The sequence below is a fragment of the Aquarana catesbeiana genome, linkage group LG05, assembly GCF_042186555.1.
Source record: "Aquarana catesbeiana isolate 2022-GZ linkage group LG05, ASM4218655v1, whole genome shotgun sequence".
Taxonomy (NCBI): Eukaryota; Metazoa; Chordata; class Amphibia; order Anura; family Ranidae; genus Aquarana; species Aquarana catesbeiana.
This window is the reverse complement of record NC_133328.1, coordinates 4,954,155-4,968,378: the sequence shown is the minus strand read 5'-3', so window position 1 is coordinate 4,968,378 and position 14,224 is coordinate 4,954,155. Positions and strand designations below refer to the sequence as shown.

Here is a 14,224-nt window from a genome sequence, read left to right as displayed (position 1 = left end):
CATGTGTGGGACGATCGCTGTTTGCGTGCGTGCAGGACTGACGCATGTGTTCACTTTTGAGTGCCAGCACGGGGGGGGGGGGGCACTTTGAAATGTTTTCTTTAATTATTTATTTATCTTTACACTTCTTTACACTCGCTTTACTTTTTTGTTTTTTTTAATTCCTTTTATTGTTGTCACAAAGAATTTAAACATCCTTCGTGACAGCAATAGGCGTGTGACCAGTGCCCTTAAAACCAAGATCGGTGTGATCAAATGCTTTTCATTTTTAAAAATGGCGGCGTTTACATCCGGGTAAACCGGGTAAAGTCACGTAAGGTGATCTCTTCCAAGTTACTATATCAGAGAGCTGATCAAAGCTGAGCCAGCCTTTGTCTGAGCTCTATGCTCAGCCGGTAGGACAGGAGATCCCGATAAAGTCGCGGAAGTAGGGGGAAGGAAGGAGGGGAGGACGTTCTCTCCTTCTGCTTGTAAAAGCAATACAGTGTCTAGTTATCCACCACTAGTAATAAACCAAAACTGGTGTAGCGCAACCAATATAAACAATGTAACAATAAAACAATAATAAAAGTCCAAACAATGTGAAACATCCACTGTAGTGCAACTCTAGGTGACAGTTCATAGACTGTTCATTCATATTATCCAGCAGGGGAGGGCTGGCAGCCTTAGGCCTGGGGGGCAAGTCCAGTCATGTGGCCCATTGAACCACTGAATCAGCTCACCATCACCAGTGCCCATTAATGCAGCCTCACCAGTGCCCATCAATGCAGCCTCACCAGTGCCCATCAATGCAGCCTCGCCAGTGCCCATCAATGCAGCCTCGCCAGTGCCCATCAATGCAGTCTGTTCAGTGCATGGGGATTAGAGAGAAGAGTCAACGGGATTACACAGAGCGGAGATCTCCTGCTTACCCGGCCCAGCCACTGCCATACGAAGTCCTGTCTCCTGGACCGGCTGCTATGATAGACGTCACCAGTGTCCTGTCTATCACAGGAGCCAGCCCAGGAGGAGGGACTTCGTATGACAGCGGCCGCCAGGTAAGTGGGAGATCCTCGCTGTGTGATCTGGTGGCGCTGGGCCCAGCGAGACCCTTGGTAGGGTGGGTCCTGGGTGCCCTCCCACTGTCTCAGCTTGCAGTGCACCCATCCCGGATTGGTCTTGCAAATTGGGGACAAAACCGGGGACAGACTCGGTCCAGGCACAGTGTCCTCAGTCCGGGGACTGTCCCCAGGAACCAGAGATGTCTTTTCACCCTAGGCTAGTGACCTGCAGGCCCAACAGGCCAGCAGGATCCACAGGCCATGGTCAGCAGGACCCACAGGCCAGCGGCCAGCAGGACCCACAGGCCAGCGGCCAGCAGGACCCACAGGCCAGCAGGACCCAAAGGCCAGCGGCCAGCAGGACCCAAAGGCCAGCGGCCAGCAGGCACTGTGGGTCATGCTGGGAGCTGCTCGCGGACCTGTAGGTCCTGCTGGTCGCTGGTCTGTGGATCCTGCTGAGAGCTTACCATGGCCTGTTGATCCTGCTGGCCATGGCCAGCACCCAGCATGATCAACAGCTCCCAGCAGGACCCACAGTGTTAATGGCTATTTTGAGGTTACTGGGTGGGCACTGGCCTGGGGCAGGGTAAATAGGGTGTATGGGGGGGAAATGGGATGTGGGGTTTAGCTGCGGGTGTCAGGGTCTCTCACCACATGATGGCAGCTGCCCGCGCTAGTTCAGCAGGTCCTTGCATGGCCTTTTCCAGTCCTGGGGATGTGATGCTCCTGTCCTGGGGTCAACTAAACATGCAGCCCGAGCCAGTCATGTGGGTGCTGACTCCCTGGCGCGCCCTGCTGCCTCCCTCCAAGATCTGGGAGTTGTAGTTTCCTGGCTGCGTTTCCCTGCTCTCAGTTCTCCACCAACCGGGAGCGTGCGTGGACAACAACTCCCAAAATCAGGGCTGGTGTAAGGATTTTTGACACCCTAGGCCAGGGGTCTCCAAACTACAGTTAAATTTAAAAAAATGCAGTGCTAGAACAGTAGCATAAAATAAAAGAATATCAAGCAATGATAGAACTAATAAAAGTCCAATATCCCCAGTCCATATATTGAAGAATGGGTATAGTAGCCAACATCCGTGCTCCGTGCAGATAAAAGGGCTATAGGTGAAGATAAGGTAATATTCCTCCTCTGGCAGCAGAGGAGTATCGAGTGATTGGTGAGAATTGAAGAGAGCCTATGAGGTTTCTGGGGAAAACCATTTCCCTACGCTTGGTGAGACCACTTTTATCTGTGGTCACAGATAACTGGTAAGCAGGCTTACTTACTCTCACTGTTTGTGGAACGAGATTCTCTCTGGTGTGGAGGAATATCACCGTATCTTCACTTATAGCCCTTTTATCTGCACAGAGCACAGATGTTGGCTACTACAGTATATCCATTCTTCAATATATGGACTTGTGATATTGGACTTTTATTAGTTCTATCACTGCCTGATTTTCTGTTATTTTATGCTACTGTTCAAGCGCTGCATTTTTTATTTTACTATCATCTGTGGAGTCTGTATTCTGACTTTAGATGCTGGCAGCTGAACTTCCATACCTCTTTGTGTTAGCGCAGCGTTAGCCTTGGCTTGTCTCCTAACTGCAGCCCAAGGGCCAGATGTGGCCCTTTGCTAGCCTTTAGGCGGCCCTTAGGGCACAATTCCTTCCACTGACACCAACAATGGGGCACTATATCCTCCACCGATACCAATGATGGAATACTATTCCTCCTACTAATTCCACCTATTTCTTCAGCCTTGGTCTCCACCTGCGTCTCTGGACCTGGCCTGAAGAAAAATAGTGCAATACAGCACCCCTTTACAATACAGTGCCATCTTTACATCATATACCTCTATCCATTTAAGTCCCCCAATTTACATCACAGCTCCCCTCCTTACATCACAGACCTTCCCCCTTTACATCAATGTCCTCAGCCCCCCTTCCTTGCATCCCCCTTTCTTTGCACCTCAGTCCCCTGCACAGCCCCCCCTCCTTGTATCCCAGTCTTCTCCACACAGCCCCCCCCCTTGTATCCCAGTCTCCTCCACACAGCCCCCCCTTGTATCCCAGTCTCCTCCATACAGCCCCCCCCCCCCCTTGTATCCCAGTCTCCTCCACAGCCAACTTCTTTCCTTGCAACACAGTCCAACATGTCACTGCCCCCTCTCTTACCTGCAGGTAGAAGACAGAGGATGCGGATCAGAGGACAGGAGTTTTCCAACTTTCAATTTAACAGACAGATAATTGGTTGCTAGGACCGCCCCTAGCAACCAATCACAGGCGATTTAACTTGAAAAGTTGGACAACTCTCTGCTTGGATGTTTTGTCTTCTACCTTCTGGATAAAAGCAGCGGCGGGGGGAAGGAGGAGTCACACGGGAGATGAGAAGACACCTAGGCAGGCTGTTTTCACCTACTTCCCCATCCCCCCCCGCCCACTCCCTCCCTCCCTCCCTGCCTCCCTCCAGCAGCGGTACTCTGCAGTGCAGACAGCACTGGAACTAGCAGTGCAGGGAGTTCAGTCTGCACTCAATGTCACAGCGTGCGGCCGTGCCCCTGGCCCAACTTCCTCAGAGAAAAAAAAAAATTAGCTGGCGGCCGCCGGCCGTTTTGCCTGTAAATTGTGGCAGCCTGGGGGGAAATTTCCACCCTGCCCCCGGCCCAGCCCGCCCCTGTTATCCAGTGACTTCAGTGACCACCCCCTCTAGCTGGAATGCCGGCTCACCTCCAGATGATGACCCCATTCAAGAGTCACACACGCCTGATATTTATGTCTCTCAGGAAGCCACGGGAAAAAGAAATCCTCCTCCTGCTGTAACTGGACAGTGTTGACCTCCTCCTGGGATCTCAGTCAATTGTGTGTGACCATAAAATGACAAAGGCAAACCATAGTGCTCTCTGAAGAAGCTCATCGGAGAGCGTAATACATACAGGTGTGAGGTGCCGCCATTCAGGACGTATTTACAGTTTTATATCAACATGGAGAGTTGATGATATGCATGTTTTTCACATACCTATGTAAGTATTTTTAATTTGAATAAATATTTGTAGCAGAGAGCACTATGGTTTGCCTTTGTCATTTTATGGTCACACATGATTGACTGAGATCCGAAGAGGAGGTCAACTCAGGGCTGGTGCTACCACTAGGCAAACTAGGTAGCCGCCTAGGGCGCCCGGTCACTGGTGTTCCTACTCTCTTCTCTCTGCACCCAGCAATTAAGTCTCAGCATCAGCAGGCAGCCGCTATTCCATTTGCACACAGTGTCAGAGGCGCAGTGGCACCGGAGGACTGTGTCTGTGTCCCGACTCCAGAATTAATGGAAGCAAGCATTCATTGATGGGCGCTGGTGAGGCTGCATTTGATGGGCGCGGGTGAGGCTGCATTGAGGGGCGCTGGTGAGGCTGCATTTGATGGGCGCGGGTGAGGCTGCATTGAGGGGCGCTGGTGAGGTTGCATTAGATGGGCGCTGGTGAGGCTGCATTGAGGGGCGCTGGTAGACTGCATTGGGGGGCGCTGGTGAGGCTGTACTGATGGGCGCTGGTGGGCTGCATTTGATGGGCACTGTAACGAGCCCCTGCTCGTTCTGTTCCACTCTCCTGACACTCCTCTGCGGCTATTGAATCAGATTGCAACGTCTGATGGTTCGGTCATCTGATGCTCCAGGAATTGAACTACAGCTATGTGCCGTTCTAATCCAGTTGTGATAGCTCAGAACAAACACCAGGCAGGCTGTATGTAAGTTCAACCAGGAAGCTCTTTTATTGAAAGGAATACAGGCTCTTTTATACAGTAAAAGAGGAGGTGCATACCTCCTGCTCATATTACTCTGAACATTCACCTGTGACCAGAAACCTAATTAACATGGGCTAATTAACTAATCCCTTTAGACAGCCTAGATGACTCAGTCATGACCTTTAGGCCAGACTGGCCGTCTTGTAGCTCAGAAAACACAATCAACATTATCCCAAGTCAACACAGAACTCTTCTTCACACAATAGCAGAGTTAATTAACACAAACAACAATGGGGATCTAATGACTCTTAGATCCCATACTAGACTTATTTACAATACACATTCTAGCAGGCAACAGACAGACAGTTGGAGTTGATGACACCAGCATCTCCTCACAGGATGTGTCCCAACAGTATGAATCAGTCTTATCAGCAGGGGGGCTGCTGGAGGAATCCCCCCTCACTCTACAGGGACACACATCCCAAATGACCCTAGCAAAGAGTCCACAACAGAATGAGACAACATACAATGTATACATATATACACGATTGAGTCTGATTAGTACAGGTCAGACTGGATTTCTAATTCACCTTGCAGAGTATTGTTCCCTTAAAATCCAGGGCCCATAATCTGTTGGCAAGGGGCTTGCGTTCAGTCCCCTCCAATAGCCTCTGTCCCGGGTGAGTCTGTCACATTTCTCCCCCATCAAAGGTTGACTAACAAGGTCCCAGACCTCCACCTGGTCTGGACATGCGTTAGTCAGGCAGAGTGAACTCACATAGTCTTCCCGCATGATCTCCTTTCTTGGCTGCAAGGAATAGTTGATCTCAGTAGGTGTGGGGCAGAGGTCATTTACTCTCTGTCTGGCTGTCAGCGCTTCAGCTGGGTGGTGTTTACCATTCCATGGCTTGGCCTGTTGCTGGACAGAGGGGCCAATCGCCCCAGCTTTCTGAAACTGTAGAGACACTGTAGGTGCTAGGCAGAGGCCAGTGGCGCTCTGCCCTGTTGCCAGTGATTCCGCTGGGAGTAGCAGCTTTACTACATCAGCTTGTCGCTGGAGAGAGGGGCCGACTGCCCCGGCTCCCTGGATCTCCACAGTTGTTGCCGGTGCTGGGCAGAGGTTGGTAGCACTCTGCCCTGTTGCCAGCATTTCTGCTGGGGACTTCACACCCTCTGCTCTGGCTAACCGTTGGGGCAGGAGGCTGGATTCCTCCACTCTCAAACTGTGCAGCTGCCATTGGGGAGGTGAGCCGGCTCCTTCCTGTTCCATTCCCTCATCTGGCTGCTGGGACGACATGTCTGTGGTACTGTCTCCCAGGTACACGGATCTTTGCTGGGGAGGAAAGGCCGCTTACTCCACCCTGGCCAACTGTTTGGGGAGGGACGAAGAACACCTCTCTCTTCTCCCCCTGTATCTTCTGCTGGGAAGTGATTGCCACCTTCTCACCCCGAGCCCCCGAAACTGCTACAGGTGTAGGGAAGAGGTCTTGGACCCTCTGTCTGGTGACCAGCACTTCAGCTGGGGAAGTTCCTCCACAGATAATGCTGTTGGTGCTGGGCAGAGCACAGTGAAGTTTGGCCCTAATAACAGCTCTTCTTCTGCTGGAGGCTCACCAGGTTGTTCTTCCTCAGCAGAAAAGTCTATCAAATCCCCTGTCTCTGCAACTGGTGTCTGGGGATAAAGGTTCACCATCTCCTCTCCGTGGAACCCAGAAGATGCTATCAGTGATGGGCAGAGGTTAGCAGAGCTCTGCCCTGTTGTCAGCACTTCAGCTTTGGGGATAGCAATCTCCCGATTTTCCACTGCCGATTCTCTGGCATTCTGCTGGACAGGCACATTCCTCCATCCAAGATCATCCAATGCAGAAACAGGTTCATCAAGGTCAGTCAGCACTTGCTGCATCCGCCATAAGACCTCCGCCTCCATAGCTGTGGGGGCAGGTTGGCAAAGCACACCGTTACTCTGCCACACTGTCAACTCTTTAGCCAGGATTTCAGAGTTGTCAACTGGTATTTCCTGATAGTCCCAGGCAAAGGGAGCACCACCCTGCTGCTGAGCAGAGTCTAGCAGCTGTCTGTAGGCGATCTCCAGCTCCCATTCCTGAACGGCCAGAAAATCCAAATCTTCCTGTGCCCAGTGCACTTCTGAGACATTCAGTCTTCGCTCTCTGTGCTCCATTATTTCCTCTAAACGCCACTCCCGATCACTCCCAAAGTCAGGGTCTCTGGACAGCCTCCAGTATAACAATCCCAGGCCATCGTAGTCAAAGCCTTCCGTGGGGCTGTCATCTGCTGTCCACAGCACACTTGGGCTACATACCACGGGAGGGCTCTGTAACTCTCGTCCAACCGCATTTCTGCCCGGATCAGCCTGCTTAACTCGGCTGTACACTCCTGGTTCGGCTGTTCCCCCCAAAACAGCATTCGCACTTCATACTGCGACCAGTACCTTACATGGATGGAGGGGAGAACTTTTCCCTGGTTTCGCTGCTCACGGGCTAGCGATTCCTTCCAGAGTTCAAAGCGGATAGAATCAAACCATCCCAGCAGGACCTGCTCTGATACTGGTCCTCTGTGCTTTATCTGCATCTCTCGCAACCTCCTTCTGAATTCCTCTTCCATGGTGGCTGGTATCTGTACCTCTCCTCTCCTGCTATCTGGACCTTGGATCCAGGTGATGGTTTGGATGGGTTCACGGCAAGGAAGCACGATCCCACCGCTCCCTCCGGCTCTCAAGTAAGTCTTTCAGCGTGGCTCTCCTGCAGGCTGGTTTGGAGTGTCCCAGTAACTGGAGAGCAAATCCCACGGCTGCCAACCAATGTAACGAGCCCCTGCTCGCTCGGTTCCACTCTCCCGACACTCCTCTGCGGCTATTGAATCAGATTGCAACGTCTGATGGTTAGGTCAACTGATGCTCCTGGAATTGAACTACAGCTATGTGCCATTCGAATCCAGTTGTGATAGCTCAGAACAAACACCAGGCAGGCTGTATGTAAGTTCAACCAGGAATCTCTTTTATTGAAAGGAATACAGGCTCTTTTATACAGTAAAAGAGGAGTTGCATACCTCCTGCTCATATTACTCTGAACATACACCTGTGATCAGAAACCTAATTAACATGGGCTAATTAACTAATCCCTTTAGACAGCCTAGATGACTCAGACATGACCTTTAGGCCAGACTGGCCGTCTTGTAGCTCAGAAAACACAATCAACATTATCCCAAGTCAACACAGAACTCTTCTTCACACAATAGCAGAGTTAATTAACACAAACAACAATGGGGATCTAATGACTCTTAGATCCCATACTAGACTTATTTACAATACACATTCTAGCAGGCAACAGACAGACAGTTGGAGTTGATGACACCAGCATCTCCTCACAGGATGTGTCCCAACAGTATGAATCAGTCTTATCAGCAGGGGGGCTGCTGGAGGAATCCCCCCTCCCTCTACAGGGACACACATCCCAAATGACCACAGCAAACAGTCCACAACAGAATGAGACAACATACAATATATACATATATACACGATTGAGTCTGATTAGTACAGATCAGACTGAATTTCTAATTCACCTTGCAGAATATTGTTCCCTTAAAATCCAGGGCCCATAATCTGTTGGCAAGTGGCTTGCATTCAGTCCCCTCCAATAGCCTCTGTCCCAGGTGAGTCTGTCACAGGCACTTTATTAAAAAGTTGGGGTATACCTGGGCAGGGCAAAGGGAGTAGAGTCAGGGGTGGAGCCAATGGAGAGGGGGCGGATAAATTAGGTTTCGCCTAGGGTGTGAAAAATCCTTGCACCAGCTCTAGGTCAACGCTGTCCAGGGACACCAGTAGGAGGATTTATTTATCCCGTGGCTTCCTGAGAGAAATAAATATCAGGCGTGTGTGACTCTGTAGTGGGGTCATCATCTGGAGGTGAGCCGGCATTCCAGCTAGAGGTGGTGGTCACTGAAGTCACTGGATAATATGAATTAACATTCTTTGAACTGTCACCTAGAGTTGGATTTTTCACATTGTTTGGACTTTTATTATTGTTTCATTGTTTATATTGGTTGCGCTACACCAGTCTTGTTTTATTAGTATTGAATTGACAGTCACGTGTGAATACACTCGGAGAGGTGTTGGCAGCAATCACGATAAGCCTAGAGGTAGGCTATTGACACTGGATTGGTTTAATATTGTGTTGCACTGATTAAGTTATCTGCTTAGTTTGAATATTGCGCTGATTATATTTTGTTTCACTATTTTAGTTGGCCACTAGGATTGCTTTTACAAGAGAGCCGACCGTCGACTCTGAAAAAATGCTAGCGGGGCGATGTCTCCAGCTGCATACCATTCCGGTATAACCACTTGAAGTTCAGCGATGTACCGGTACGTCACTGGTTGGCAAGAGAACATATTGGTGGTGGAGTCACAAGGGATTTTGAAGGAGCTTTCATATCCCTGGATCACAATTCTATTGGATACGTTGGACACATGTTTTGCACTTAAGGGTGTGTCATTAATTTAAAGGTATATTCTATATAAAGGCGATTCAGTTAGCCAGCCTGAACGTGTATTCCAATAAATGTGAACCAAGAACCCCTTGTTTCCTGGTATAAATACAGTATGTAAGGGTTACCATGGGGGTTACAGCTCTTTAGTATCTCATGTGTTGTATATATGGAAGTCATTTAGGACCTGAACACATTTCATTTCTATTGCCTAGTGCAGGTACACCCCCCCCACTTTTCCTTTCTTCTTTTCACACTATGTTTCCTTGGGTAGATTGGACACATCTTGTAGACACCAATACACTTCTCTTTATATATTACTTATACACTTACCCATATATCCTTACACTTTTTCAGATCAGTGCGGGCTAGATGTGTCCCCACATCCCATATTTCCTATGGACCACACTTTGGCAACCTGGCCTGCTCCTTGGATGTTCCACCGACCTGGATGGGTTTTTCCTGCCTCAGCCCTGGGTCAAACACTGTATCTGACACCCCCCCCCCTTTTATAAGCTGGGCCAACTTTGTTGGCTGACTTGTACATATCAAATCTTTTGCCCCTTTAAGATCATTTATTTTTTCCTGTGTAGGAAACATTTTACTACCTACCATTTATATATTATATTTTTTTTGTTTACTTACCTACATTTATAGATATTGCCTACATCATACTCCTGATGAGTGCACAGGATCCTGGAAATGCGTAGAGTTTTTAGAATGTCAAGACAGCTGGGTTCTTACAACTTACATCCATCATGTATTTCCTCATGTACCATCATGTATCAGTACAATATGAATTTTTTTCACCAGTCATGTGCAATTCTGTATGTCAGATTGTTTTAACCACTCACCGCAAACCACCATAGCTGTACATCGGTACTTTGACATAGAATACCGGGGGGCTATGGCAGCAGATAGCTTCCATAACCCCAGTATTTTCTGAAACGGGGGGGGGCGTCCTCTTTAGGATAAAAGTGGTCTCTGCGATGGATTCGCAGCGAGATTGTCAGAAACCGTGAAATCAGACTGAGACAGTAGTACAGTTAAATCACACTTGTTTAATAATAAAAGTAAATAGAACAAACATAGTCAAAACATAGCCAATAGTTCGGTAACCGGAACAGATAGTCAGCCAAGCCAGAAGGTCAGTGATCAGTGTAATGAAACACCAAGCAGGATCTGGAGCCAGAAGGGATGTCAGCCGAGCAAGTCTTTATACAGGAACGCAGGAGATAGTCTCTGTGATGTTGACCAGGGCAAAGGCAGAGATCCTCTGGGCTGGACGGCTTAAGTAGGCAGGACTGACGAGCAGGATATCATCAACAGCTGAGTAAGTGTGGAGAGATAGGAGCTGGCAATTAGCCAACAGCTAAGCGGCCAGCTCAGAGAAGGAAGGGCTGAGCCCAGACCTGGCAGAGATCACTTTTATCGTTGGTGGGAGAGGTACCACCCCCCGCCGTGTTCCGATCCAGTTGTCTCCGCCACTTACCCGAGCCGCCATTAGCGGCAGAGACGATCCGGTCCTTTCCCCTCAGAGGCTGTGAGTCAAGTAAGGGAACGATGGTCCCCACTCGACTCAGTGACGTTGGATGATGGAAGCAACGTCAAACGTCACATCCGCCCAACGGCCTTAAAGGGGAATATTTTTTCTTATTAAAAAAAAAGCCTTTTTTTTTGTATTGAATCTAAGTGTAAATGAGATTTGAGGTCTTTTTGACCCCCCAGATCTCACATTAAAGAGGTCCTGTCATGCTTTTTTACTTTTGCAAGGGATGTTTACATTCCTTGTAATAGGAATAACATTTTTTTTTAAAAAGAGACAGTTTAAAAATAAAAGATAAAAAGTAAAATAAATGAGAAAAAAAAAAATTTAAAGCTCCCCCGTCCTGCCGAGCTCGCCCGCAGAAGCGAATGCATATGTAAGTCGCGCCCGCATATGAAAACGGTGTTCAAACCGCACATGTGAGGTATCGTCGCGATCGTAAGAGCGAGAGCAATGATTCTCGCAAAAAAGCTCCTCTGTAACTCAAAACCGGTAACCTGTAGATTTTTTTAAACTTCGCCTATGGAGATTTTTAAGGGGCACAGTTTGTCGCCATTCCACGAGTTGGCGCAATTTTGAAGCGTGACATGTTGGGTATCAATTTACTTGGTGTAACATTATCTTTCACAATATGAAAAAAAAAATTGGGCTAACTTTACTATTGTCTTATTTTTTTAATTAAAAAAGGTGTATTTTTTTCCCCAAAAATTGCGTTTGTAAGACCGCTGCGCAAATACGGTGTGACATAAAGTATTGCAACGGCCGCCATTTTATTCTCTAGGGTGTCTGAAAAAAATATATATAGTGTTTGGGGGTTCTAAGAATCTTCTAGCAAAAAAAAAAAAACTGTTTGAAAAATAGACCTGGTCCTTAAGTGGTTAATGGCCTTTTCAATGGTTTTACTACTTAAAAATTGTATTGTGTATTTTGTGATCGTGAAATATTCAACTTCAATTGTAATAAATTTTCTAAACATATGCCTTCTGTGTATCATTATTTTTGTAGCGACATGCCTCATATAAAGTCCCATGCCCACTTTTCCTTTGCCTAGCGCAGGTACATGTTTACAAATTTTTACACATTGTGTGTATATATATATATATATTTCTGTTGTGTTTTTATAGCCCTGATGAAGTGTCATTGAGGTTCCTGAAACACGTTGGCTCCATTCTTTATCCTCATTTATATTGAAATAAATCTATACCCGGACATTGAATTCCTGGTGTGGCGCTCTAATCTCTGATCTATTTAGGCACAAGCTAAGAAAACATTGGAAATTCCTCGCCATGGAAATGCGGTCAGCTGTGAATCCAAATTCTCTGTCCTGATATCACCGCAGACTCCTACACTAATAAAGCCCAGACTTCCAGCACCAAATCCTCCTGCTTTCCCAAGAAAGAAAAAATGTATGGCTCATTACAAAGAACAGGAGGTATCCAGAATAATGTTTTCATTTTTTTATTTCCACAAACACATAACACTTATTGGGGGGAGATTTACTAAAACTGGAGCAAAACAGAATCTTGGTGCAGCTGTGCATAGTGACCACTTTTCTGGGGTGTATTTTGCCTTCCTCTGGATCAACTGTGGGTATAGGATTGAGTATATGGGATTGTATTATATATTTTTATTTTTTTTATTTTTTTATTTTTTAATTTTTATTTATTTTTTTTTATTTTTTATTTATTTTTTATTTATTTTATTTATTTTTTATTCTTTTGTTATGATTGAACCAGATGGACTTGTGTCTTTTTTCAACTATGTAACTGTGTGACCAATCAGCTTCCAGGTTTTATTGTCAAAGCTTAATTGAAAAAACTGAGGTTACAAGCTGATTGGTTACCATGAACAGCTGCACCAGATTCTGTGTGCTTCGGTTATAGTAAATCCCCCCCCCCTCTCATTGTGTAGGTGGTGAAGAGAGAAAAGAGAAGAGAGAGAGGAGTGGCAGAGATGAGTGAGAGATGGGAGAGAAGAGGAGAGGAGCGGGTAGTGGTTGGGTAGTGGTGAGAGGAAGAGAGAAGAAAAATATAGGAGGGTAAAAAGAAGAGTCAGAGAGGAAAGAGAAGAGGAATGAAGGGTGGGGAGTAAAGTAGCTGTGAGGAAGGGAGAAAAAAAGAAAGGGAAGAAAAGAAAAAAGAAGAGCAAAAACGGAGAAGAAAATGATAAGAGGAGAGGAGGAGGAGGGAGAAGAAGAGGAGAGGAGTGGGTAGTGGTGAGGAAGGGAGAAGAAAAATATAGGAGGACAAAAAGAAGAGTCAGAGAGGAAAGAGAAGAGGAATGAAGGGGGGAGTAAAGTAGCTGTGAGGAAGGGAGGGAAAGAAAAGAAAAGAAAGGAGAAGAAGAAAAAAAAAGAGAAGAGCAAAACGGAAGAAGAAAAAGATAAGAGGAGAGGAGGAGGAGGGAGAAGAAGAGGAGAAGAGTGGAGATAAGAATGAGGCCGCGATGAGGAAGAGAGAACAACATAGATAGGAATGAAAGAAGAGAGAGAAAGAAAGATGAGGAGTTAAGAGAGAAGTATGGGGTTTGGGGTTTTTCCCCTTTCATACTTACCTAGGTGGATGCAGCATCTGTCCCCCCGGGACCTCTACACTAAGAACCGAGCGATCAATGACTCGGTTCTCTCACCTCCCCGAGCAGAGAGATGCTGACTGTCAATCAGCATCTCTCCGCTCTGCCCCCCTCCTCGCTCACTGGAGCGCTGGGCTGTGGAGGGGGCGGGGAGCGGCCGTCTCAGGCTCTCGGTGGCTCGCTGAGAGGCTGAGATGGGTGTCAGTCCAGGCACCTGGCGGATACGGACTTCCAGTCGCTCCAGCCCTGTCAGGTCTGGGCTCAGCCGTTCCTTCTCTGAGCTGGCCGCTCAGATGTTGGCTAATTGCCAGCTCCTATCTCTCCACAGTTACTCAGCTGTTGATTATATCCTGCTCGTCAGTCCTGCCTACTTAAGCCGTCCAGCCCAGATGATCTCTGCCTTCGCCTTGGTCAACATCACAGAGACTATCTCCTGCGATCCTGTTCAAGACTTGCTGTGCTGACATCCCTTCTGGCTCCAGATCCTGCTTGCTGTTCCACTACATTGATCCCTGACTTCTGGCTTGTCTGACTATCCGTTCCCATCACCTAACTCTGGCTATGTTTTGACTACCTTTGTTCTTTTTACTTTTATTATTAAACAAGTGTGATTTAATTGTACTTCTGTCTCGGTCTGATTTCATGGTTTCTGACAAGCCCGATCTCTGCTGAAAATGGGTCACAGGGGCGCAAAACGAATTGCACTCCTGTGACCCAAAGGAGAAGCCCAGCCAAACGAGCTCAGGCTGGACTCTTTTAAGGGAAGAGTAGGGTAGTGGTGAGGAAAAGAGGAAAAAAAAAAAAAGATTAGAGGAAAGAAAGAAGAGGGGAAGAGAAGATTAAGGAGACT

At 47.5% G+C, this 14,224-nt stretch overlaps 1 protein-coding gene across 1 annotated transcript in view; it reads right to left on the bottom strand.

Annotated features, from left to right (window-relative positions):
• LOC141145745 (uncharacterized) overlaps positions 1–14,224 on the bottom strand; it is a 54,525-nt gene that overhangs the window by 18,077 nt on the left and 22,224 nt on the right. Inside the window, exon 3 of the mRNA XM_073632627.1 lies at positions 2,760–2,812. Within this exon, the coding sequence (XP_073488728.1) occupies positions 2,760–2,812 (53 nt within the window). The remainder of the gene's footprint in view (positions 1–2,759; positions 2,813–14,224) is intronic.